The sequence below is a fragment of the Strix uralensis genome, chromosome 13, assembly GCF_047716275.1.
Source record: "Strix uralensis isolate ZFMK-TIS-50842 chromosome 13, bStrUra1, whole genome shotgun sequence".
NCBI lineage: Eukaryota > Metazoa > Chordata > Aves > Strigiformes > Strigidae > Strix > Strix uralensis.
In genome coordinates this window covers 20,187,397-20,211,420 of record NC_133984.1, presented here as the reverse complement: position 1 = coordinate 20,211,420, position 24,024 = coordinate 20,187,397, and the positions used below count along the sequence as shown (strand labels likewise).

Below are 24,024 nucleotides of genomic sequence, written 5' to 3'. Positions count from 1 at the left end.
TGCAGCTAAGCCAACCTACTTTATTTTTTAAGTGTGAACACACACCAACATTGCTGGTTGTGAAAAGCTACTTTTGGAGGAATGGTGGTTGTTGGCTGAATAATTCTGTTACACTCTGTAGGATGACTTTTCATTTCACTGTTCATGTGTGGAGTTAAATCTCCATGTGCTAGTGTGGGTGAAGGACTCCCATGTTTCTGAGATGAGTAAGCATTTAAGAGAGGAGCAACTTCTCTAAGTCAATTAAGGTCATGTTGGACTCATCAAGAATAAATGAAGAATCATGCATTGAAAACTAAGGCTTCTCTGTACATTGTGTTTTCACTCTGCCAGAGACAAGCATTTGCTTTGGAAACGGAACGCTAGGGTATTGCATCCCAACACATTCACCCTTCATTTCATATTCAGTGTCTGCTTGGCAGGGATTTTTAAAAGATGCAGGTGTTACGCTACTGAAGTAAGGTTTGTTTTCTCTGGGAGGAGGGCTTGATCAGCCCTTGCTGCTTACAAAAGCAGCAGTTCACACTGGCCAAACATACAGCAGAGGCACAGAGTGGATAAGGGTGACACTGGAAAATCTCACGTAGTCAGAGAAAGAAGAAAAAACCAAACTCCACCAAAATGCAGAACAGTACATCCTTTTCCTCTTCCACCTGGACAAGTGGCTGTAAAACCAAAGGTCAAGATACAAGAAGATTCAGCAAGAGAAAAACAACAGCAGCTGTTCTGTCCAAGTAAGAGTGGCTTGTCGTAAGTAAACACAGAAGCTCCTACAAAATGTTTGCCTATTTTTTTTAAAAAAAAAAAAACAACCCACACCAAACCCAAAGAGGAGCAACTGAAGTGGAACATGTGGGTACTTAGCTGTAATCACAAGTAAAGTAACAACACACATCTGTTTCACATTCTTTCTTGGATTTAACCCTTGCCAGTTTTAAAGCAGTGAGATAAAAGCAAAACAACCATCAAACAAGATACTTATGAGAGCCAGCCACCTTTCTGTCTTCTGCACTCCTCTACATCATTTCTCCATTTGACTTTGAAAAAAGTGCCACTTTCATATACCATCTTTCACCAAAGCAAAACTTGCACTATACATCACACCCCCTCACGAAGTTAAATGATAGAAACTATCACAATACTGATGTTCATCTTCAAGAATGAACTGCCTGAAAGCCAAATAAAAGAAAGATGGTTTTTCTACTGCTATGGTACCATTTCCAGTGTGTAAGTTTAAACAAAGATACATCTAGGTCTTTTCTGATATAGAGACAGGGATGAGCTGCAGCACATCCAATCTGATCTACCTATGGATGTCTTACAAACATGACTTACTAGCACTTTACTAGACCAGTTTCTTAGCAGTTACTCAGAGCCAGGAGGGAAGCTGAATAGCATGGAGGTGGAAAACATCAGTCAATTAAAACCTTAAGTAACTACAGAACTTCTACACCACTGACTGAGCAAAAGACCAGGGTTGGCACTCCCTCCTTCCAGCTGTCACAGGGAATACCCATAACATCATCCGTAACTGCTGCAAAAAGAGATGCTATCTGGAATGACAGGGAGCAAAGCGTCTGCCATGTAAAACAAGGAGGCTTGAAAGAACTCAGAGATATTCAGCCCAATACAATCTTGAAACAGAGCTGAAGAAAAATGCTGGCGTCACAAGATGCAAAAGGATGATTAAGCAGCTCTTCAAGGAAAAGACAAAAAGTCCTTACCAACTTTGTAGTGTACACAGCCTTCCAGGTCACCCACAGACACCCAACCTTGACGCTTCTCCACCTCTGGATCATTGCGCAAAATTTTATTTCTCAGCCATGACAAGTAATACACCCTCAACTTATTCTTCTTCCCTAGGATTTGAAAAAAGAAGACAGACATAATGCTTTAACTCACTGAAGTACAAACTCTCCCACACTTAGAAAAAGCCAGAGTTTTGTGACCTTGAATACAGTGGGTCTCTGACTCTTCAAGGTACAAGAAGAGTGCAGCAGCACAAAAGAAAAGCCCTGTATGACAGCGACATGCAGGAGGGAACTGGAACATGTGCAGTCCTATGGCATTTGGCACACGTGCACTTACCTCGTGACCCAAACTGCATGCAAGATTTTCACACCTGACTAAAATTCCTCCCTCAGGCCAAAGAACAGGTCTCTACAGACACACGCATTATCAGAAATAATCACACTATCTGGCACTTACTCTTTGATGTGAAGGAACACAGGTATGGCCTGCAATGGCCATTTTGAATAAGTAACTCAGTTCTAATTAACTGACAATCTTCATTAAAAGTAGCTATTTTCTTTTGGATGCTTTTCCAGGTGAGAATTACTTTGTCATCTTTCATCTCAGTCAATCTTTCTGTTGCTTTAGTTCATAAGCACATATGGTCAAACAGTAGTCTGGGATCACAGGTTAGTCTAAGGAGAAGGACTGTGTCACATAAGCAACTGGACCTGGCAATATGGGACAAACAGCTCTCACTGTCACCTACCACAGCAAGTCTGCATTGGTCCTTGCTGGACCAATGATATTTTAATAAAATTGCACTTAGATAGAGGCTCACCCATCACAGAAACAAGCAGACTGACAAACTACAAGTTACTGAGAACAAGTTCATTTTAAGGATATGAAACACTTCATACTTCCCACAAACCATTTTACACATTAACCAGGTAATGAAATATCCCAAAGCCTCTCTGAAATGAGAATGTAAATGTTAAAAATTCAAGAGAATTTTTCTATTAACAAGAATAACTGTCCTATGATTTTCTGTAAGAGGAAATTCCTCAACCTAGTTTATAGCCTAATTCTTTTTAATTGCTTCCAACCGCAGTGCAGGTCAGATACTTTTAGACACTGAACTAACCTGATATAGTAATTAGCACATTGAGTCCTTCCAGAACATCCATTTGCTGGAATCGTCTCCTTGTAATCAGTGAATAAACTCTTCCTTGCCCACTTCGGTCCAGCAGCCACAATCCATTCTCTGTTCCCACCAGTAAATTTACTCCTGTTAATACATGAAAAAAAAAATACTGCATAAATCACCTAATGATTCAGAGGCCACTGAGAGTTCATTGTTTTGAGAACTGATTCTTATTTAGTCTAACTTAATGATACCTGATAATTTCTCTGTTGCTCTGTGGATGATTTCCCAGAAAAATGAATAGAAGAAAAGGATCTCACCATTACAGTTTTTACCCAGCAGAACACTTATACACCCATGTAACTTGAAGGATGAGTAGTTCCACTGAGGTCAATGTTGATTTAAACAAAAAGGAAAATGCTTTCCGAACTCGATTTCTCAGGTGACCTTGGAAAATGCCTGTGAGCACTGCAAAACTCCCAGTCCAGCACCACTCCACACAGGAGATCCAACTAAATGATCTAAGGGTCTCTACCAATTAAAAAAAAAAATTTAAAAACCCCTCTTTCCCCAGATACAACACTCAAATCACAGGAGGACCAAACCTGTGGGAAGAAGGGCTGCTGTTACGAGGACGCAGAGTGTTTGAAAATGGTCTGTGTTTTGCAAGAATGCTTTCACATGTCAAATTAAAGGAGTGGATCCATCTGAAATCCAACTGCTCCAAGGAAGCAAAGGCTCCAGTGGGTTGCTGACATCAGAGGATGTCAAAAATTGTGTTCAGCTGGCACGACAGCTATGCTTCCTAATCAGCAGGTTCTTAGAAGTGACATGAGGTATCCTGCTGTAACAAGCAACCTCCTCTATTGGCAATGCTCTGATGAGTACCTGGTGCTCTTCAGCCTCAACACACATTTAATTACAGACCTTGCCACACAGCTCTGTTCTTAATTTAAAATCTTGGAGTCCTAACATACATAACACAAAATCTGTGAAGCTGTAAACTGGAAATCTACATTTCCTTTGGATAATGTTTCAACTACTTCATTCATTTTCCATTCCAGACTCAAAAAGTGAGGAGAAGTAAAAGGCTGGGAGAGTCCCATAGAATACATCCGTTCTTCAGAACTAGAAAGACAGTTAAAACAACTCAAAAGCTTAGCTACTGTGAGACTGGGACAAGGTCTGTAGCTGCTGAAAACTAGTCTGACTACACTCATCTTGGTTTTACACCATGTGAAGCTGATCCTGTAAAAAGGGTGATCCAGCGAGGTTCTGTGGAACAGCAGGAACTAAGGAAGCCAAGCTTTTGGAAAGACTGACACCTGACATGCTTCAGATTCTTGGAATACATAATACACATGACAGCAAAAGGCTTCAGGTTTGTATTATTTCCACTGGGTCAGGACTTAAGAGTGATCAGCTCTACTTGTATGCAGCTAGGACATCATGAGTCGCCTAAGTTATTAAACATTTGCAACTTCTGGCTCTTCAAACAAGCAGTTTCAGTTTGGTGCCCAACCAAAATATTTTCTCATTCTGATGCACAAAATCCTTTGCAACTGTAAATCATCTGTATCTTCTACGAGGAAGGCAGTGCCATGCGAGTGACACAGGTATCTACTTGGTGATCTGCCCCAGGATTTTGACGGAAGAGGTGCAATACAACTGTGAAATCTGCCTGGCATATACTGCCAGCCTCTCCTGCTGCTGCCTTCCCTCCATACACATGTCCAAGTACTTCTGAGCTTACCCCACAAAGCAGCACAAAGGACCTCTGAGTTGAATTTCTTCTTGTATTTACGAATTTCTGGACTGTCACTCTGCGGGCGGATATTCGTTGGGTTGACGTTGACAACGGAGCCCTTCCTTGCATTTTCTCTCCTGACAGGCTCAGGTTTTGCACTAGATGCTAGAATGAAAGACATACGCAATCATGAAAAATGCCAGTGTTTGGCTACATCTCACATTTGACCTGTTCATGGCAGAATGAAAAAATCCCCGGAGGGGTGAGAAGACACCTCAGGAGCACTACATAGCCATAGAATAAAAAAAAAAAAACCACCCCAAAAACATCTGGAAAATTTCTCAGGCATTCCTGAGTAAGCACAGTGGTAACCCAGCAGCAGAGTAGAGCAAGTCACATCTGGAAGAAGGGCAGAAGCAGTACAATGAAAATTCATAGCGATGTGGAGTTTCAGTTTCTGAAGATGTTACCATCAGTTTCCATTTCCAAGCAATAGGCCCTCCCCACTCCCCCCAGGAGAAACCAGGAGTGACATTTTATGAGAAGGGTAAAGCATACTCACGAGAACTACAGGAAGGTCCTACTGGACTGGTGGGAGGGGTGATTGGCAGAAGCCTAGGATCTATGAATGAAGTAAACGATGTGGTAGATGATGTACTGCTCTTTGAAGGTGTGCTTTCAGTGCACAGGGTCTACAATGAAAAATAACAGCTGCTTCAGGAAGATGATGCCAGGAGAGCACACAGCAATGCTGTGCCTTGGAGGTTCAGCAGAAACGGCACGTGGTGTACTTGGACACGATGAGTCTTAAAGCACTATATGCATGGTACAAATTCAGTGACAGAAGAGGAGGCCTGAGCAGGCAGTTGTGTGGGGTTCCTTAGCCAGGCACCGCACTGCCATAACTAGTCCCCAGAAGAAAGGCACGTTGATCACTCCCTGCTGTCACATCTGCAACAGGGCACTGCTCGAATCTCCGCAGCAAGGAGGACGCTGTTGCCTCAAGTAAGGCCGTTTAGGACATGACCACTGACAGAGCTGTTACCTGCCTCCAGTGACACACTCCTCCCCAAGAGAGCCCTGTGCTCACAGTGGTTAGAGGCCCTTTGGGGCTGCTGAGACACGCTGCCCCGGCCCTGTGCACTCCCACCTGACGCTCGGATGGAAGCAAGCCAGGGACAATGAGCAGGGGCAGCCGAGAGTGCTGCGTTGCTGACACGACAGGTAAAGGAGCAGAGGGTACAAGCCCTTCTAGCTTGTGTAAAAGGGGAGGAAAAAAAGGAAGGAAAGAAAAGGGAGCAGATGGGGACAAACAAGTGGAACAATAAAATCTGTTAGGGAGCTCAAGATTATATGTCCCCTAGACATAATTTATAAAGAAAAGGAGTGATGTGGTGAAAAATCTCATCATAAAAAGAGGCAGGATAGATGAAGTTAAAAGACTCAATCTCAGGCTCCTAAGGGCTGGAGGAAAATGATGGTACAATTCATTCAATCTGTAATTTATCTCTTACCTTATTCAGAGGTTTGTTCTGAGGTTCCTGGCTAGTCAGTGGCACTTTTGGTGGGTTCACAGAGGAGTCTGAAATTTGACTTTGCTGGAGGAGATCTGGCAGGAGATAGTTCTGGTTGTTTATGCTCCAGAGGCCTTCTTGGGTGCTAGAAATTTGTTTCCCCAAAATCTGATCCTGCACATGAGAACATACATGTGTATGTATGTTAAAGTCCACATTTAGCATACTTCCATTGCACTATGCAACTCCTGTTAATTAGGACAATAAATAATGACGATATGGGGAGGGGTGTTCTGTGTGATACATCATGTAAAGACAAACCTCATGGAAAGATTAAAATAAAAAAAATCAAATAGAAAAGTGTGTGGCAAACACCAAGACATCAGCACTGGCTTCCACTCCTGAAGTGCTCTGCAAATGTTCCTCATGTACATTACCTCAAGCACAGGTGAAGAAGCAACTTCATTATCAGAGACACTTGAGACAGAATCAAATGACTTGTCCTAACGTTACAGATCTGACCTCTACCTACCACAGTCAGAAGCAGGTACTTCTCAGTTCTGGACCTGCATTTAGTTCAAAGCCCCTTACGGATGCTACTTTCCATTTACCGAATTAGGATACCTTATTCTAGAATGAATGATAACATTCAGTAGGATCCAGTATCATCATTTCCAGTACAATGACGTTTGGTACTGCTGACCTCCTTACAGGATCCCATCAGCTTCAAGGAAATACTTGTAAACTGTGTAAGGTGTGAGGCACCACGCAAGCTCTCTCCCTGACAGCACAAAATACGGAGTCAGAGGTCGGTTTCTGGGAATACATGGCTGGAAGCTTTGAGAGGAAAAAAGATGAGATGTGTAAAGCAAGTGGTGTCCCACATGTGGAGGGAAGTGCAGAGGGACCTACTCCTGGTCACGATCGGTCAAGGGTACCTGAACACCATTGGCACTGGAATGTAGAGAGTGACAGAAGCCAAGTGCTACATTAGAAAATTCCTCCTGAATTACACAGAAGCAGAAAGCACCACCAAACTCGAGCAACTTCTGGCTGGCTGAATTCAAGGCAAGTCTGTACATTGTACTGACTGTGAAAAACAACCTACTGAAATCGGATCAGCCTTTTTGAATGCTGGCCAAAATATGAAAAAAAAAAAGTGTAGATAATTTTAAATAGACAATTGCCTTTTAAAAGCCAAGTAATTAACTAGAAATCAAATTGATGCTCTAAGTATTTTACATTTTGAGTTAGATATAAAAAACCAAACCAAAATGTACACGTCAGTATTTGAGATTAGGGATCAAGCCAGTATGGGGCTTTTTTGTTCAGTTTTGAGTCAGATTCAGCTGAACTAAACCAAACCCCCACCTGAATCATCTGGGCGGTTTGGTACACTCTAATCACTTCATAACAGTTCATGTTGATGGGCCGTGGAAAGGGATGTTGGAAGAAGTTGTGGAGACTCATGATGGCTGTGGGTGGTGAAACGAGGTGGGAGGAACAGATAGGAGTCTCCATGAGGAGGAGGTAGAAGACTAGAAGGCATCAGAGAGATCCATGAGGAGAGCTGGCAGTCATCTGTTTGTTCTCCCTTCTGCATTGTCCTCTCCAAACCCACCAGAATATGTGACCCCCACTCTCTTCCATCCTCCCTCATCCTCAGTTGGGGCCTCAAAGACCCCATCCTTCCCCTGTTCCTCAAGCAGCCTATTTCCAATGCCCAGGTTATCAGGGGAAAGGGAAAGCACCGGGTTGGTTTTGCCACAAGAGAAATACTGAGTTGGCCCTGTTTATAATTCTTTCTCCGAAGCAGGGTCTTTTCTCCTTGAGCATGGTGGGACAAAGGCAAAGTGGGACTCCTTCCCCCGTCAGGAAGGATGCCACCCTGGTGTGAAGCTTAGAAATCACAGCAGAGGTTAAGAAAATTCTTTTTTTTTCCTTAGCCCTGCCACAGCTCACACAAGCAGCTCTGGGGAAAACACCAGTTTCACAGCAATTTATTTTCCCTATCTGTGAAACAAGAGTACACTCAGTAATATCTGAGACGCGCTCTGATGCTGAGTGCAAGTCTTATTACTGTAATTTTTTTTTTGTTTTCGACCACAAAGAACATTGTTCTGCTTTGTCTGTCTTCATCTTTTCTGCACTAATATTTATCACAGGGGAAAATCCACATGACTTGAAGTCTCTACTAGAAACTACAGCTGGGAAGGAACCACAACATGACATATGAGAAGACATGCGTTTTTGCTAAGCCAGTAGGGAGAGATGAAGTGGTTTTCCCCTCTTCTGGTAATATTTTAAGTAGTAAGAGGTACTTCTCTTTAAACTGGAATAAAAAAGGTCAAGATTTTTAAAAATAGCAACAATGCACACCAATAATAATCAACAGCATTGCTTTTTGCAACCTGCCCAGTGCTTTCAAGAAATATGTTGACATCAGAAACAACTACCAGGTCAATAACAAGGACAAATAAAGAAGCACAATTTTGTACCTAAATGTAAGCATTTTTATAGGAAGCACAAAACCTGAAACTGCACATTTTTTCAAGGCTTATAGCTATAATTTGCAATGACAGAGCAGGACTTCAGAGTGAAAACGCTGCCGAGAAGAAATGGATACAGCGTTTATCGTGCACATTAACGATCTGACTCCCCCCCCCACTGTACCCACCCCCTTACAAACGGCCAAATTACCTTCTGTTCTGTGACAGTGCTTTGGGGTTTCAGTTCAATTCCATCTGGTACTCTTGTCCTTGAGAAATCTGCCACTCTGCTGCTTAGCAGTTGCCTGGTAACAAACTCCAATTAATGAACAGAACTACTTCAAGGAAGAAAAAAGAGCCCAAAAACCAAAAAGCAAAACACCCCACATATACACATTCAAAAGTGAGCATCATTAACATTCACTAGTTACACTTAAAGGTTCTTGTACAAAAGCAAGTCGATTAGTCTGTGGATGTGCCTGAACAGACTCAAGCCTGAGGACCACTCGCGGCAGGAAGCTCTCCCCACCTCAGTGGAGAGCATCCCTTCATCTCCCTGCATTTCATCCATCATTTTTCAGACACTGCATAGCTCACGAAAGTGAGAGCTGGTCCCTCAAGCTGTCATTTGAAAAGTGTCTACTTCAAAACTTCCCCTGTCTCCCCTCATACACTACCCTGCGCGGTGCAATTATGAGCCACCCTGCTCTCCAGAGAAAGAGCACCAGCTGCACTAGCAAGGGGGACAGCCGCTGCTCCACATCAGGGACCTCTCTGCCAGTGCCTGCTGGGACAGGCTACACTGGAATTTCATACTGTGAATCGGTCCCTGAAACATGGACATCCTCACCTTACATACAAAGAAACAAAGGAAAAGTTGCCCAGCGCACAGAGACGGAAGAACATAAGAGCTGCTGGACTGGCTGGAGTCAAAGCCCACCCAGCCCAGTATCCTGGCTTCAACAGTGACCAAAAGCAGATACGTAAAGAAGGAGTAAGAACAAGGCAGGCATCTGCTGGGATATACCCCAGCATACCAGTGCTTCCTACACAACCAGCAGTAGCTTTGTGCTTTAAACTTTTTCACCCAAGTGGAACTGCCTCAAACTTCTGTCAGCAAGGCTCTGGCCTCATTTCTCTGCATTTCCACCCCACGTTATTTATTCATTCCATTTACTTATTTATTACTGCAATCCATTTAAGCCTATTACATTTCTGCCTCCTTTCCAGTAATTATAAAACTGGATTCAGGATGCTGGTGTGAAGGGCTCTACAGTGCCACACCACAACTGGTAGGAGAGTGTAAGGTTTGGGGTTTTTTAAATGTTGTCCAATGCGATAACAAAGAAGGTTTGGTGAGAGAGCTACTGAGTTAAGATTGCTGTGAAGGATTTGAAGTTTCTGTGGCTTTTTTTGTTGTTTGTAGTTTGGTTTTGGGTCCTCCTCCGCTTCTATGGGAGGGGCAAATATTTGCATACTAAACTTAGAAGGAATGGCAAGATATGGAGTAGAATCAATGGTGAGGGCAGGGACCTGTTCTTATCAGGAAAGAAACCAGCAGCTGATCTTAAATGATGTCAACCTTCCGCTTATTAGGGGGAGAAAGTAATTCCTAGCCAAGCACACATCTGCACCCACCTTGTTCAAATTTTGGTAGGGAACAGCACGTGAAGAGCAGAGAGAGGAAACTGAATATACAAAATGAGCCCCAGGAAACTCAGTGTTCTAGGGGGACTGCGAATGCTGCAGGCATCGGAAGAGGAAGCATTCTCAATAGGAGAAATTAGCATCAATGGAATAGATATGTTATACAAGCAGGTAAGATGCTGAATCACATACACTGACATCCTTTCCTTAAAACAAAAACCTGGTGGGAGGAAGAATTCTGGCTCATCTCACTGAAAAGAAAAACAAGACCAAAAGTTGTTTTACTGGTCAAAGACTGCTGTCCTTAGTCCTGGCTTGCTCAGAAATGAGCCTTCTCAGGGTGGTTAACAGGATCTGCCCAAGAGAATACGAAGCTCTTTCTCTTGCATATGTGCATGCCCCAAGTCTAGTCCTACTGGGCACCTCCATGAAAGCTGGAGTGTGGAGATCAAAAGCTGTTCTACAGCCCAGGCAAGAACAAGAAAACACAGATTATTTTCAATAGCCAACTACAACTTGGCCCAAGGTGTCTCAGCCAAAGCCCACACAAAAACACTCCTACAGACTGCAAGGGACTTCAGATCCTGCATTCACATGCTTTAGATAGCAAGAAAAACAAAAGCCTTCACTTTAACGAGGATATGCAAAGTTTCAATGCTGGCTGCTGCTTTCACTTTGATCGCTATCCTTTTTGCTATTTACTTGGTAGTAATCAGGATATATTTCCCAAAGTATCTATCTTTCAATATAAATGACATTCAGCTGAGGTGAAGGGACTTTGGTAATAGACAAAATTATACTTTTGATTTTACAGGCGTTTTTGCAGTGGCTGTGTGCACAGGAAGGCAAACCTGGCAGGGATCATCCTGCTAATTCCACTTCTCCAGAGGACTGGTGGACCTCACACACAGAGGAGATGCAAACAACACATGCAGATTTCCAAAGGCAGTGATACCACTCCTTCAAATCATTACAGCATGCAAGGATCACAGCAATCTAACACTTACACAGCAAAGTCATTGCTACAGGGCAAATCCATATTTTTTATGTAGAGTCTTTCTGAGGTCTAGGATGAATTCTATGACCTAGAGTGAATAAAACTTTTTACGGATCAGAGTAAGGTGGTTTGGAAGAGGAGCAGTAAGAAAATAAAGGCATTACGGTAAAAAGCTCTTTCAGGTGCACTGCATTATCTACAAGTTTTTTAACATTCTCCCTCCTCATCCCTCAGCTTTGAAAATGAACTTCAGACATGCAAATTAGAAGCATATGCAGGCACAAAAACTCCACCTTCTTCAGAGCAGCACAGGGGAAAGGACTGGTACCAGGCCAACACAATAGCTTGCCAACAGTGCTACGAATCTGTGCATCTCTTCCTGAAGACTGACAAAACTGCATGTGCAATTATGTCAGAAGAGCAAGAGCCCCATCCCACAGAGCTCTGTGGTCCTATGATGCACTTCAAAGTAAATCCTAGAACTTGAATTAAACTGAAGTCTCTTTGCAAGAAAATTAGAAGTTTCATTCATCAACACTAAAAAATAATTGCTGTTCCAAACAGCAAGGCTGGCCAGCTGTGATCCCCCAACTCTCTCGCTTGGACTATCAAGCTATTCACGCTCCGTTATTTCTCAGTAGAATACACATTTTGCACGACAGGTAAAACACCACAAGATGTCAGTCACAAAATCAACAAGAGAAACTGGAAAGCTACAGAGAAAGAGTTCAGGTGAGATCAGCTTGGTACAAGCCACAGCATCATCTGGCAGCCACAGCAATTGTGTAAAACAACAGTGTTAAAAATACAGCACATTTTATAAAAACAAATCCTGCTTACACTATCCCCTCTTTGTAAACAGCCTTGGTGAAGGAATCAGCTCTTCAGTGGTAATTATTTATCCCGGAGTACACTGTCTGAATACAAGGGTCATGTTTGCCTTGCTTTTTTCACTGTAACCTGTATTTAGCACAAAGGCATACAGTTTTCTTTCCCTCTCCTTTTTTCTTTCAAAAACTCCATTTAAACATAGATCAATGTGAAGTAATCTCTCTAAAAGCACTACCTATTGATATTCAGTTAAAATGAGACATTTCCTCATTGTCCCAGGGCAGCAAGTCATCAAAGCTTATTACACTGCATACATCTGATGGAGCAGAGATTTACCCCCGGGACTTCATTATAGTGCGATTAAACTGCTTAATTACAACTGACATAAATGACTGATAGTAACTTCAGAGGGGAGGTAGTATTCATGTATGCCAACTCTTTCCAGATATTTAAAAGTGTGTAATCAAAATGAAGAAAATAATAGTAATTTAAAAAAATAATCAAGCCAACCTTGTGTGGTTCATGTCATCTTCATCGCTGCTGCCGACTTCGTCACTTGATGAGGAATAGTCTGCTGCTTTTAAGAATGAGCTGGCACTGTCCTTCCCCTTGGCAAAGGAGACTGGACTCTGAGTAAAGAAAACGCAGTTGTTTTTTTTTCTCATAGAAAAACCCATTACTAAACAGTATGTGCAGTATTTTACTGTCCCAGCAAATATACTTATTGTCACTTCTATGCCAAAAAAGCTTTATTAGGAAGCTTTTGTTGGTCCATCACAAGTGGGTATTTCACACAGGAAAGCAACCTAAGCCAAACCACCTGACTTTCTTAAAAGTTGAAAGGTGACTAACTTTAGTCAGTATGTGATTTTGAATCTCAAACATCTATGATTCAATTTTCACACTTTGCAGGAGCACAGAAGTACTTCCTTTTTCACACAAGAAAAGGAATGCTCTGCACCAGGGCTAAAGAATTACACCGGCTTGAGTTCCATTCCAGCCCTGGATTACCTTGAGGCTTGCAGGGCCATGCCTGAGCACAGGCTGTGCCAGTGTGGACCGGGCACGAAGCATCTTTGGGCTGGAAAGGCAATACCACAGAGCCATGGCTCACACCCACTGGGCAGTTAGCCATCCCAGTCCTATGAAAACTCATATATAGGCCTCCCATATTATTGGCAATGGCCTAAACACAGAGTCTTCTTCAAACCTCTGGTCCCTGACAAGCCAGGAGGGGCTGGGGACCCCAGTAAGCTGCAGCTGTCCCCTGCTGCCCCACTCTTCAACCCCCAGAGCCACCCAGGTCTGCTTGCAAAGTTTTAAAATGCCAAGCATCCCACATATGAGCTTTTGCACAAGGTACCGTGAGCTCCAGGTGCCTGACAGACATCCCCCCCAGCTCAACACCACTAAAGAAAAGAAATTCCTCAGTAAATAAGACAGAGAAGTAGCAATCATCCTTTCCATCAGTGGCACATCAGCTAACGGAGAGCCAAGACAGTCTTGAGTGTGTCACAGCCTGGTGGCACGTATTCCAGGCAGCTACACACTGGATATTTGCACAAGCCACCGGCATGGTCTTGACTTCTGGATTTCATTACAACTGATCAATGACTTCCTGAAATATTAAAGGCATACCCTTCCTTTCGAAAAAGTTATTATCAGACAGGTTCAGGAAAACTGAACTCTCTACCAACAACCTGAGCTGATCACAAGTCAGACCTGGACTAAAAGCTGATGAGACGTTAACACAGCAGTAAGCTCAAGCCAGCCCCACGCGGCCTCTCAGGTGGACTCATTAGCTAGTAAACTCAAGAGGAGCTGTCTGCATAGACATACCCGCAGTGAAAACTATGAACAAATCAAAAATATCAGTGGATTTAAAAGAACCTACTGCAATCTGGCCTGGATAAGAAACTTTTTCAGACTTCTTATGCAGCTGCAAGTGGTTCTGGGACAAAGCATTCTCTGCCTTGGCCGGTCCTGGATTCCCTGGGGGGGTGAAAAACAACAAACAGTTTCTTATTTTAAATGCATCTGCAGCAGAGTGACAGAAGGGACCAGTAAGACAAGCACATATAGTTGTCACCCACACCAGACACCAGCTTCTGCTGACAAACTTTTTTTCCTCTTTGTTGCAAAGGGAAATCTTTTTGCTTGTTTCCCAGTAGTTCTGGATGCCACAATATACATATATAAATTGATACTCTGCACTTTAATGCTGCAAGAGTAAGACAAGCAGACCAAAACCTTGGCAACATACTCCCACTATGCACCAGCAACAGTTCCATGGATTGGAAGGCAGCTTGCAAGGGAAAAGGGTGAGGGCATGTTAATCCCTTCCTCTGATCCTCTTCCTGAGGGAAGACTCATCATATCAACAACTGCTGGTCATATTCCAGCACTAAAGGTGCCACCTAGTTATATACCACATATATACCACAGACAGGGGGGTCAGAGAGAGGGTACAGGAGCCCAGGCCCCCAATGCACATTTTCATGAGCAAACAGACTTGGTGCCAAGATTTGGCCTTCATAAAACTGTTGCACAAAAACAGTCTAAAGGGTCTGATTATCTAAACCCAACTGGGCTGAGGGCAAACAGCTGCACTGAACTCCACTCATGAGAATGGGGTCAAGCTAAAAGCAGAAGAGGATTCATCGCTTCCCATGGCAGCACAGGGAGAAGCATGTTCCAGTCCCTGCTTGCCTTGGGGCACGTGGAATGTCACTTCTCAGCTCCCACTTCCACTCTGCACTCTCATTTTTGCAGAGAGCTGGCCCTTGATGCAGGCCAACTCAGCACGAAGTGGCACCTCATGACACTCTACCCAAGGTCAGGTACGGGTAGGAAGGAAGCTGTGGCATGATGCTTTCCTCTCCCAGGTGGCACGGGGATCTACACTTGCCACCATGCTTGCACAGCTACTGAATACCCAAGCAAACAAGACCAGAGGAGCTGGAGTCCATCTGCATATGCTGATGCTACGTTAGAAGGGATGCTTGCAAGTAATTAAGCAAACCTTCCCTTTCAATGCCCCCACTGCCCACAAGACTACCTGGGAAGAGCAAAAGGAGCCTTAGAGAGATGCTGTCTTCCACACAGAATTCCTGATACAAGTGAAGGGAGGGAAAGCACATGTGCCCTCACCCTGCCATTGGGACACACTAGCCAGCTCAACATCTACCTCATTCAGCAATTTTTCCCATGACTATCCCACGGCTACCAACAGGACTCCTTGCAAGTTAAGAGGGGAGAATTCAAGCTCACACAAATTAGGACTTGTATTTGGTAATTTAGATAGTTTTACCACAATGGCTTCGCACATTTTGCAAAGCTTTTAAGATTCAGAATTCCTTATTGGTCAATGAGTACCTAAGCAACTCAGCAGAATTATTAGCTTTAAAGTATTTATAGCCCTTTCCTGCCCAATTCATTATCCCTGTGGGTTTGGGAAAGCAACAAACTCTTTCTGGAACACCATATGCCAGAAACAAGCTGTAATTTAATGACACTTAAGAACCCAAGGAGACAGTTTAAACCACAAGGGAGGTTTTCTATTCTTTCCATTGCTGGTGAGATTTTCACTTCCCCATGCCAAAATAGCACAGGAGTTACACATCACACAGACATTGCAAAGTTGAGCTGGACTGTTGCACATTGTTCATCTCTCTGCTGTTATTCAAACATAAAATGACATAAGAGCAAAAAGAAATAAAACTCAAGCAGTTTAAAGTGTGCTTTGGATTTCTCTTAAAGCCAAGCTTCCTATTCTGTGTAGTTAGTGAAAACAAAACTGGCTTCATTGTGTAATAAATAAGCAATTTGTTCTTCATTTATCAAGGGCTTACAAATTATGTGACCCTCAGTTTAAAAATAAATTACCTCAGCAGCTCACTGGTGTGGTTTCAGAACATTTTTAGCATCCACCCTTCTTCAAACTGGGTGTGATTCCCTATGTCCCCCATCTTTAGTAGTCAGCCTCGATGCAGAGCATTGTAACACACCACTGCTTTGCAAGGAGCTACACAAGAAATTGCCCTACAACTGACCCACAGAAAACAGCCTTAGGAATAACTATAGAGTAACAAAGCTGTCTACTTCTGCTTCATGTCCCCATCTGCCAGAATCTCAGGTCATGTCTCAGGAACCAGAGTCTGTACTGCAAAAAAAATCTGCACAACCATCAGCAAGCCCACAGTGTTCCTACACCGCTACCAGTGATACCAACATAGCTTACAAAGCTGCATTTTACTAAAATTTGGATGAGGCTATCTCTAACTTTTAACTACTTCTGTTTGGTTTTTGTTTTGGTTTGGTTTTTTGTTTTTGTTTTTTTTTTTTTTTCCCCAGTTCCACTATCGTTCTGCAAATAAAATAATATTGGAGGAATGTCTCAAGGTGCTGTACAGAAAATCTTATGCTTCATTCAGCCAGTACGTTATTAGAGTCCAGAAACATTAGTGTACAGCAACTGCTCATCTGTATCATCAATGGGAAATGTAAAAAAGCAGCATACAGTTATGCAGAAAATGCCAATGGGTGAACATTAGTACTGAATTATGTCTGTATGTCTGTAATGTTGGCTCTGTTGAGTTTCATTGGTCTCAGTAAGTGCAACAGAACTGATGTTTTTCAATTCTTAATTGAGGCAATTCAAGTTTTCTGTATGGAAATATATTCACAGTCACTTTTTGACTCAAAAGAGGAAGTATTTATATTTAGGAACATGGAACCATAAAATCCAGAGATCTTTCAAAAGTCTATCATCAGAAGACATTTTTAAAAACAAAATCCCATTTGCAATGCAGCACTTGACACCCTGCAGAAGCCCATTTCACGTGATAGGAATTTTGCACATTTTGACTGATGAATCTTTGACTTAGGAATCACCTGAGGTTGACCAGCTGCTCTGGTGAGATCCCATCTCCCACTGCTTGTTGCCAGGAGTGCTGCTGCCACTGTTTAGCTTCAGAGCATGTCCCCCGGGGGATGACTGATGAGTGTTACTAAACAGAAAGACAAAAAGCAGATCAGATTATCTTGCGTGCAGGAACACAGACTGGAATGGACCTCCTAGTCCACTGAATCCAGTTCCCTCCTGTTACTGTAAGATATCATACTCCTGATAAACAAATATTTTACATTTATTGCTGCTCCAAGCAGGGCCACCCAATAGTGAGATAAGATGGAGAGGACAGCTTCCTCTGGGCAGTCATTCTGGGAGATTATAAAGATTCCCAAGTCATTACAAAATATCCTACCACATGGACTCCTCCCTTGGCCTCCTCAGATCTGTGTCACTCCTGATTCCAAAATCTCATGAATTTTGCAAACAATGAAACCTGCTCCAGCACCCTCCTAGAAGATCACTTATCATCACCCACTTATCAGTGGAGAAAGGAACGCATCAGACAGTAAAACAAGCTGCCAAGCTTGTGAAGTAAAAGAGTGGCTCACCCAGAAACCCAGGCTCAGAAGCCACTCACTTTTAACAGTGTGGTTTACTCACATGTTTCTTTTTTGCTCTGCCTCATATAATTTCTAAGTAGAGAGCGTTTAGGGCTTGACTACACTTGAAAGTTATGTCAGATGATGTTTCTGACTCTGGCTCATCACAAGTGCTGCACACTATTTTGTTATGTCAGCTAAATCCACTTCCCTTTCAAATCTCTCCAACCCTAGTTTCTCACAGCATTATGTTCCCTGATTAGACATCCAGTGGGGGCTACCCATTACCACTGAGCTCTCTGCATCCTTGGTCTTTTCTCCTGGGATATGAAAAAAGTGTACCAGTCTTAAGGGCAGACTGCCAAAATAGTCAAGATACATCTACACTCAGGCTGTTCAAGCTACTACCAAGCAAAACAAAGCTACAGGCACAAGCTTCACAAGCTATAATTGTAAGTGTCTATACAAGGAGTTGGGGCTAGACCCCCACTCGCCAAAGTATCCAGGCAGCCAACTCTCCTTTGAAACCAATGGTGCCAGCGCTGATGTAGAGCATCTACAAGAGTATCCAGGCAGCCCTGCCCATCAGCACTCCCACCAGCCACCATCAGTGTCGATAGGCTAGGACCTCAAATAACCTGCACCTTCAGCATCCACTTACTCTAACGTGAAGGGAAAGTAAAGCGTCGCCAAATCAAAGGAAGTTAAATGACTGCACAACATGCTGCCTGTTAACTGGGAAACGGATGCACAACTTGCGTGCAACCCACTCGGGCATGCCAAACAGGCTGAAGCCAATGAAACAACTCAATGCAGGAATTATTACAGACAGAACAGCCCTTACATATTAAAAATACTGCTTTCCAGCACAAAACAGGACTAACTCACATGAAAAGAAGGAAGAGATCTAAAAGAGGCTTGTTTCTCTTTAAATCAGTTATGTCAATCATTAAAAGGAAGCTGTCTTAGACACTTCCTTCAGGTTTAAGATCAGGAAGCATGATTAGCTATTTTTGTGGACCAACTGACTCAGAAGACAAAATTGTAACAGGTATTAAATGAGGTATGAACCCATACCAGTTTTGGTGTTACTGAGGTTATGGGTTTATTTTTAATAAATTTGCTTTAGTTTTCCTATTGACAATAAATCAGTGTTAGTATAAGCATAAAACACTTAAGAGCTTACCTTGAAAGGCATCTCTGTTGGCCAGGCTGATCCCTGCTGTAAAATTTAGAGGTTGTCCTTTCTGGAACCTTAAGGATTTAATCAAACATTTTAAGGTTGCTACTGATATTTTAGACTCAGTTAATAAACATAATGCTTACCCTGTATCAACGCAAAAATAAGGCTAACCAACATAAATGAATAATGCCTCAGTAGGACCTGTGGAGACGTATTCCATGATACCAACACTGGAAGCTGCAAGTCAGCAGCAGGTGCTTCCAATTTGCTCCAAGGCTGTGCAATCTATCAGGGTGCAGACTGCAAGTGGTTTGCACCTTTCCTTTGAGTCAGCATTATTCTTGGTCAATATTTAAAGCAGACATGGAAACACATCTGCAGTCACTTAACTCAGCTTTCCCTAGGTGGTGGATTACCTTATGTTGCTACCAAAGGGTTGGGGGGAAGAGACACACACACACACCCAACTGCAAAGTCATAAAATGACTACACGCACGCATGCACATACACATCCCTGCACAAATATTATTAGAAATTCTGTTAAAAAGATAAACACACCATCACCTGACTCACACAAACTAATGAGCTTTTCTGCAACAAGCCAGATTTTTCACAGAAAGTGCAGCTACAAATACTTGGTCTAACAAAAGAAGTGTACCTGCATTCTCAGATCTCACAGATATTATACACATACGCATAAACGCTCAACGGTGACCTGCTTATAAATCCGTATCTTCGTTCTAGATTACTGAGACTGGACAAGCAATGAGATTTGCACTGAGTTTCATGAAGTCCAGGGGATGGATGCTACACATCACAGGGGAACTGAGTGGAGTGCTATTAACCACCAACAGTGCCAAACACCCTGCGTTTCACCTACCTTTGGGGGTGGTTCTTCGTTTTGACTCATGCTCCAGAATACGTCATCCTGCACAGGGCTGAGTGGTGTCGTCACCATATCTGACAGTGAACTGCTGTGGTACACATCCTTACTAGCCCGGAAATTTTCACACTTGAAACAAATGAAATACACGTTGAATTGTACTTCCCTGCCTACGTAACAGGTCACAGTCTCAACAGATATCAATGGCTCTGTTTCTGAGATCAGTTTTTTAGTAAACATACAAGGAGTATTGTGTTTGGATATAGCCCTACTCACCTTGTTACTGTGAAGTAAGTTATTCATTTCCAGCATGTTAGGCACAAATATTTCAAGGTGAAGGGCACAATAAAAAGAAATAGCAAAAACATCTATGCTGTACATATATTTCCCCTTCTTAAATCTGTGGAGAAGCTAATGGGTCATTGGCAACACACAGCCAACTAGTTAACTCGATGATGCAAAAATGACTGTTGAGTAAGTATATTTCATTTAAACCTGACTAATGCTTCCATTTCAGAATTTAGATAGTATAATCACTAAGTTAGATGTTGACTTCTAAACTACTCTTCACAAGCCCACCATCAGCCTCGAGTCAATGGAGACAAACTGTCAGCTGGAAGCTCTTTCAACTCTCCAGTGGTTATGAGGGTGCCCTGGCCCTCCTCTGCAGTAACTTGAGAATGCACTAAGAAAGAAATAAGAAACATGCCCAGACTACACCTCATGGGCGCCATGTCCAGGTGCTCCCAACTGAGACCACCTGTGTTTATAAAAGACACCTTCAAACTATTAAATTAAAGCATTAGGATAGTAAATGCCCTAATCATGGTGGGGGCGGGGGAGAAATCAAATCACTTTCTTACAAAGTCTTCATTCCAAGGGAACAAGTAAAGTACTCAAGAGTTGGTCCTTTGATTCTTTCTATATTAAAAGAAAAGGGGGGGGAAAAAAAAGATAAACAGAGGAAAGGGCCCTTAAATTCTACACACTAATGATCTCTTACACTGGCATCTTCCAAAGGGGAAGAAAGGCAGAGAGCTAAAAATGTCAACTGAATGTACTGATCCTCCCTGAAATGAGAAATCCTCTTGGACACAAGACTGAGACAGAACACATGGAAATGCTGCATGAGCTGGGCCCGTCTTGAGAGACTGCTATGCTAGAACCAATTTGATGTTACAGAAATAGAAAAAAATATTAGAGAAATGCCTGAAGCTATACCACTTCATGCTTTATCTTGTCAGACCTCCCATGCAAAGCAGGACTGGGGCTCCCCAGAGACACCGCAGCCGGCAGGAACACCACGGGCTGACATCCTTCCCGCGGCAGAAGGAAGCCCATGCCCCGGCGTGCTAACACACCTCTGTTGGGAGGCGCTTCTGCCTCAAAGGTACGGCAAGACCAACATCCCCACCACTTGCAGGTCTAAGAAAGAGGCTAGCCATTTTTGTCCAAGTCGAAGTTCAAATTCCTGTGTCCCGATTGAGTTACTGCAACTCGGATCAGAGGCAGATGCAGTTCAGTTTTGCCAAAGAATGATTCACATGAATGTTTTATTGATTTATCAGCCCAAGTCTACAAAACTCTCCAGTTCCCCACTCTTAAAAAGTAAAATACAGTAACAGAACTGCGCACAGCTTTTCAATAATATAATATGATTATGAACTCCCAACAACTCTACGATACTAATTATTTCATGAGAATAATGTTCAAAATCACTTAAATATTGACAGGTAGTAGTTCTAAAAACTAGTTAAAGATGCCAAACATCCATTCAAACATCCCATCACAACCTCCCTGACCAGCATGGCAAAGTCAGCTGCTGAAAAACAGTCCTGCGAATTTCACCTAGTTAATATTCAGGTGTTTTTCCTGGCTTTTTGGGACAATATGTTCTGTTGACTCCCTTTACAGAAAATAGCTTTTTCAGCAGTTATAACATCTCATAATCCATGTCCTTTCATTTTGTCAAAACTACATTTTTGTCCAACATGATGGTCACTAATAATAGTTTTCAGTTAACCAGAATTATTTCAACAGCAAAATGCTCCCCTGAAACAATTCATCGTGCGTATAGGAATAGGTTTTATAGCAAGTGTATTATTTTCAGAATATAGGAAGATTTTTTTTCCTTGCCACTTTTTCAACAAGATACTTACATTTCTTCCTAAATTCCAGCTTTTCAGTCCTGCAGACTACCAGAAAACTATTTGTGCTTAAAAGCATGGATAAGCTTTGCTGAATCATGATGTAAGTGACTTGGTGAATCCAAACTCTGCAGATGGTACCCACATACCTTCTTTGGGCAGAGAGAGATCAGTACACTGGTTCCATGTAAAGCCAAGAAGTTATGCCTGCTTTTGGGATGATCTCTGCAGGACCGGCAAGACCTTGCAATTCCACAGCAAGCCAGAAATGTCTCAGATAACCCCCAAAATCATAGAGTTTGATATTCCCCTTAAGTTTTACAGATAAAATAATTTGTATGGGGGAAATTTTTTTTTTAAAAAAAACCTAACAATGATTCTAAACTACTGAGACTTGAGCCTTAAATTGTTTTTATAATAAGTAATACTGAAAGAACAGCAGCTCCTCTGATGCACAGAAAGCACTGGTAGACAGTGTTACCTACTATGTGTCTTCAAACCATAAAGGCACACCTAACAGAGCCAAGGAAAAGGACCCTTTGCTCCCTGAAATTATAATAAGGTGATATAGTACAAAAGACTGATTACTAGAGTTAGTTTAAAAAGATTTAGAAGCAAGAAGCTTTAAAAAGATAGACTGCATTGCTCTTCAGAGGGTGCCTAAGTTACTAATTTGAACTGATCTAGACATAGGGGGTAGATAAGTGCAACTGTTGTTACAAAACAGCATAAGGAAGAGGCTTTTCTTAAACTTCTGAGCAGAACTTCTTTGGGATACTGGGTCAATCCATGACCTAATGCACAGTTAGCTCTTCTAATATTGTTAGCTTTCTTGTTCTGTTTCAGCCACGTTACTCCAGGCAATAGAGGAGATCTAGCTAGCAAATCCTACAGGAAAACCACAGTCAATTAAAAAATGGAGCTCATTTCAGATGTGAGCTAAATTCCTCCACTAGTCGGGCGGCAGGAGACGCTGGGCAGAGAAACAGACTCAGTGACTTTGCTCAAGAAGTCTTTGTGAAATTCTGCAGGTAGCCCAGAACAGCTCATCCCACACCACCACAATCAGAGCGCCAGATCTGCTACTGCGCTGCAAACACAAAACAGGTGGAAGTGGTACACCCTGATCTGGTAATATCTCACATTTTCCTTATCAGACAGATAGGCTATAAGACACTGAGAAATCATGCTCCCTGCACTTCAGGGGCTGTGTTAAGATTTCCAGTGAAATAATTTTGAGAGAGATTTGGGCAACCAGGACGTGCCACAAAATCTCAACAGAATATGATTGTGTAAAATGAGAAGTCATTTTTGTCTGAGCAGAGCAGTGATGACAGATGATCCCTCTCTGACAAACCTGGCTGGAAGTTCTTCAGCAGACATCTGTGATGAATTCAGCTTGCATTTTAACTCTGCAGTTCACTTTTACTTTAAATCAACAAGGCACCCACGTATTGAACTTCACAAGTATATTGCTGTGAGTCTTTTAATCTCCAGGTGACTAACTGGTCCATCACTCATATCGCTTTAACACTTCATACAGTTAATGCAGGCAGCATATCCAAACATGTCACTATTAGCATCAACAACTGCTGCCAACCAGCAAAAGGAAACACAACCCTTCAGAGGATTTATAAATTACCCATTGAAGTTCACCCGGTCTCCATGCTAACACAGCGGGTAGGAGTACAGATTGGCTTCTCCCTGTCCACACAGTCTCTATCAGCTGGAGCACTGACTTGTGAGTGGGTAACAGGGCAGCTACCAGCAGGGAGTAAAATCACATGGTAACAACTGTATATCACTCACTGCTATTATCCTTAAGTAACACCACCACTTTAAACAGCATAAAATTTTTATAGCGTAGTTTCCATCAAGGAATGTGAAGGCGGTTGGTAAACACTGCTTCATCCCTCACCACTACCCTCGGCAGCTGGGAGAGCTACTATCAAACAGGGAAGCAGCGACAAAGTGCAGAGGAATGAAGTGACTTGTCCCAGGTGACGCAGTCAGCCTAGAATGTAGCTCCTTTCATCCCAGGAGTGGCATTTTAACAGGGCAGGGCTATCCTCTGTACAGCCACTGTGCTCCTACAGAATCCCAAATGCCCTGCAATAAACTATGGACTCTCACACTTCTATTGCAGGGCTGAAATATTCACCTCAAGGAAGCTGACAGCCTTTACCCAAGGCTAAGATACAAATGTCCTTCTTGTAGACCTTGCAAGAGTTCTCCAGTGATTTGATGCTACAAGCCAGGC

The 24,024-nt window shown here is 42.6% G+C and overlaps 1 protein-coding gene across 3 annotated transcripts in view; it reads right to left on the bottom strand.

Moving 5' to 3' along the window:
• The window catches only part of NRK (Nik related kinase), a 106,039-nt gene that overhangs the window by 18,268 nt on the left and 63,747 nt on the right, over positions 1–24,024 (bottom strand). For all 3 annotated transcript variants that reach the window (XM_074882232.1, XM_074882233.1, XM_074882234.1), the window contains 11 exons: positions 19,615–19,746; positions 18,738–18,805; positions 16,994–17,109; positions 13,995–14,092; positions 12,611–12,729; positions 8,837–8,930; positions 6,137–6,310; positions 5,185–5,314; positions 4,629–4,787; positions 2,876–3,019; positions 1,725–1,859 (listed from right to left, as the gene is read on the bottom strand). In XM_074882232.1, the coding sequence (XP_074738333.1) occupies positions 1,725–1,859; positions 2,876–3,019; positions 4,629–4,787; positions 5,185–5,314; positions 6,137–6,310; positions 8,837–8,930; positions 12,611–12,729; positions 13,995–14,092; positions 16,994–17,109; positions 18,738–18,805; positions 19,615–19,746 (1,369 nt within the window). The remainder of the gene's footprint in view (positions 1–1,724; positions 1,860–2,875; positions 3,020–4,628; positions 4,788–5,184; positions 5,315–6,136; positions 6,311–8,836; positions 8,931–12,610; positions 12,730–13,994; positions 14,093–16,993; positions 17,110–18,737; positions 18,806–19,614; positions 19,747–24,024) is intronic.